This window comes from Triticum dicoccoides, chromosome 1B, assembly GCF_002162155.2.
Source record: "Triticum dicoccoides isolate Atlit2015 ecotype Zavitan chromosome 1B, WEW_v2.0, whole genome shotgun sequence".
In the NCBI taxonomy this organism is placed as follows: Eukaryota; Viridiplantae; Streptophyta; class Magnoliopsida; order Poales; family Poaceae; genus Triticum; species Triticum dicoccoides.
The window spans coordinates 703,768,830-703,770,835 of NC_041381.1; the positions used below are offsets into that span (position 1 = coordinate 703,768,830).

At 36.9% G+C, this 2,006-nt stretch overlaps 1 protein-coding gene across 1 annotated transcript in view; it reads left to right on the plus strand.

Moving 5' to 3' along the window:
* The first annotated feature begins 861 nt into the window (after positions 1–861).
* LOC119349842 overlaps positions 862–2,006 on the plus strand; it is a 2,444-nt gene continuing 1,299 nt past the window's right edge. Inside the window, exons 1-2 of the mRNA XM_037617935.1 lie at positions 862–1,008; positions 1,101–1,197. Of these exons, the coding sequence (XP_037473832.1) occupies positions 1,111–1,197 (87 nt within the window). The 5' untranslated portion in view covers positions 862–1,008; positions 1,101–1,110. The remainder of the gene's footprint in view (positions 1,009–1,100; positions 1,198–2,006) is intronic.

Sequence of the window (2,006 nt, forward strand, 5' to 3'; positions counted from 1 at the left end):
TTTCATACCGTATTTACCAAAGTATTAATACTGTACAAACCAAAAAAACATATAAACGAACCATGTAAAACGAATAAACCGAATGCACAGGGTGAGTTTTCATAGTTTTAAATGGTTTTTGCATTTTTTCGGTTTTATTTTTCATTCTTTTTTCCTTTGGTTTACTTGTTCAATTTTCATTGTTTTTTCATTTTTCTTTCTTTCTATTAGTTTTCATTCTAAAATTTTCATATATGTGAAGAACATTTTCCCAATACACGTTTAATATTTTTTAAATGCTTGATTAACATTTTTCCAATGTAATATTAACATTTTCAATACATGGTCAATATTCTTTCTATATAGATTTTACATTTAGTAAATGAATGATTGATCAAAATTTCACAAATATAAATTTAACAATTTTAATACATTACCAGATTAAAAAAATATAAATATATGGTCAACATGTTTTAACTGCTTGTTTATCATTTTTAAAATATTTTTTTAGTCATATGCTTAATTAACATTTTTTAGATGCACAATCAACATTTTTCACACACATTGTATACATTTTTGTATGCATGTGAAACATTTTCTCTATGCGCATTCAACATTTTTTAAATGCTCAGTTAGCATTTTTCCAATTTTTTATGTAAAAATGTTGTGTGATATATACTTATTTAGAATATTATTAGGAATATTTAAAAGTATAAACGTAAATGTTGTTTTTAGAAACAACGGATATATATGAAATAAAGAACGAAATGAAAAACAAACAAGGAAACGATGCCGTAGCCTGCCGAGCGGCTAGGCAGACGCGAGACATAGGGCCGACGATGGTTGGTAAGTGGATCGCATTCTCATAGATGGCTGGGCCTGCTGGCCCAGCAAGTATTTATTACTTGCGCGGCCCCCTTCCCCTGGTATGGTGGGTAGGATCGATTCTCCTCCTCGGCGGCGGAAGGCGAACAGCGAGGAACCCTAACCCTAACCCTAACCGCGCTCCGATCCGATCCGATCCGCAAGGTAGGCTTGATTCCTCGAACCCTAACCAGCAGTTCCGATCCGCACCCGGCTTGATTTCGGTTCTTCGGTGATTGACTCGTGCTTGTCTGCAGGCCTGCGACGATGGCGGCTTCCCTCCGCGCGGCGGCCAAGAGGATGCTGCGCCCGGCGGTGCATCCAGGGGAGGGGCTTCGCACCCAGCACCAGCAGGTATATATCTTCTCCGTCCTTGTTGCTCTGATTCGTGGAGCCTTCTTCTTTCCATACTACAGTAGTATTTTCTATTACATCACAGGGATGCGCGCGTGTCCTTGAAACAGGCACCTTATTAATTGATTTCCTGTTGGTAGATGATTAACTTCCCAGCACGAAAGCCTTTGATATTTTGGTAAAAAAATTGACATCGTTTGGTCAACAATTTTTACATTTTGCTGTGCCATTGGTTGGTAGATGATCAACTGCCTAGCATGAATGCTTTGATATTTTGGTTAAACCGGCATCTTTTGCTCTCCAACTAGTTTTATAATAATTTGCTGTGCCATTGGTTGGTAGATGATCAACTGCCTAGCTTGAATGTGGTGGTGATATTTTGGTACAAAATCGACACTATTTAGTCTCTAGTTTGTTTTATAATTTGCCGTGCCATTGGTAGACGATCAACTGCCTAGAATGGATGTGGTGATATGTTGGTAAAAATTGACATCGTTTGGTCTCTAATTAGTTTTATAATTTGCTGTGCCGTTGGTAGATTATCAACTGCCTAGCATTAATGTGGTGATATTTTGGTAAAAATTGACATCGTTTTGTCTCCAACTAGGTTTATATTTTGCTGCACCAATGGTACATGATCAACTGCCTAGCATTAATGTCGTGATATTTTGGTAAAAATTGACATCGTTTTGTCTCCAACTAGGTTTATATTTTGCTGCACCAATGGTACATGATCAACTGCCTAGCATTAATGTGGTGATATTTTGGTAAAAATTGACATCGTTTTGTCTCCAACTAGGTTTATATTT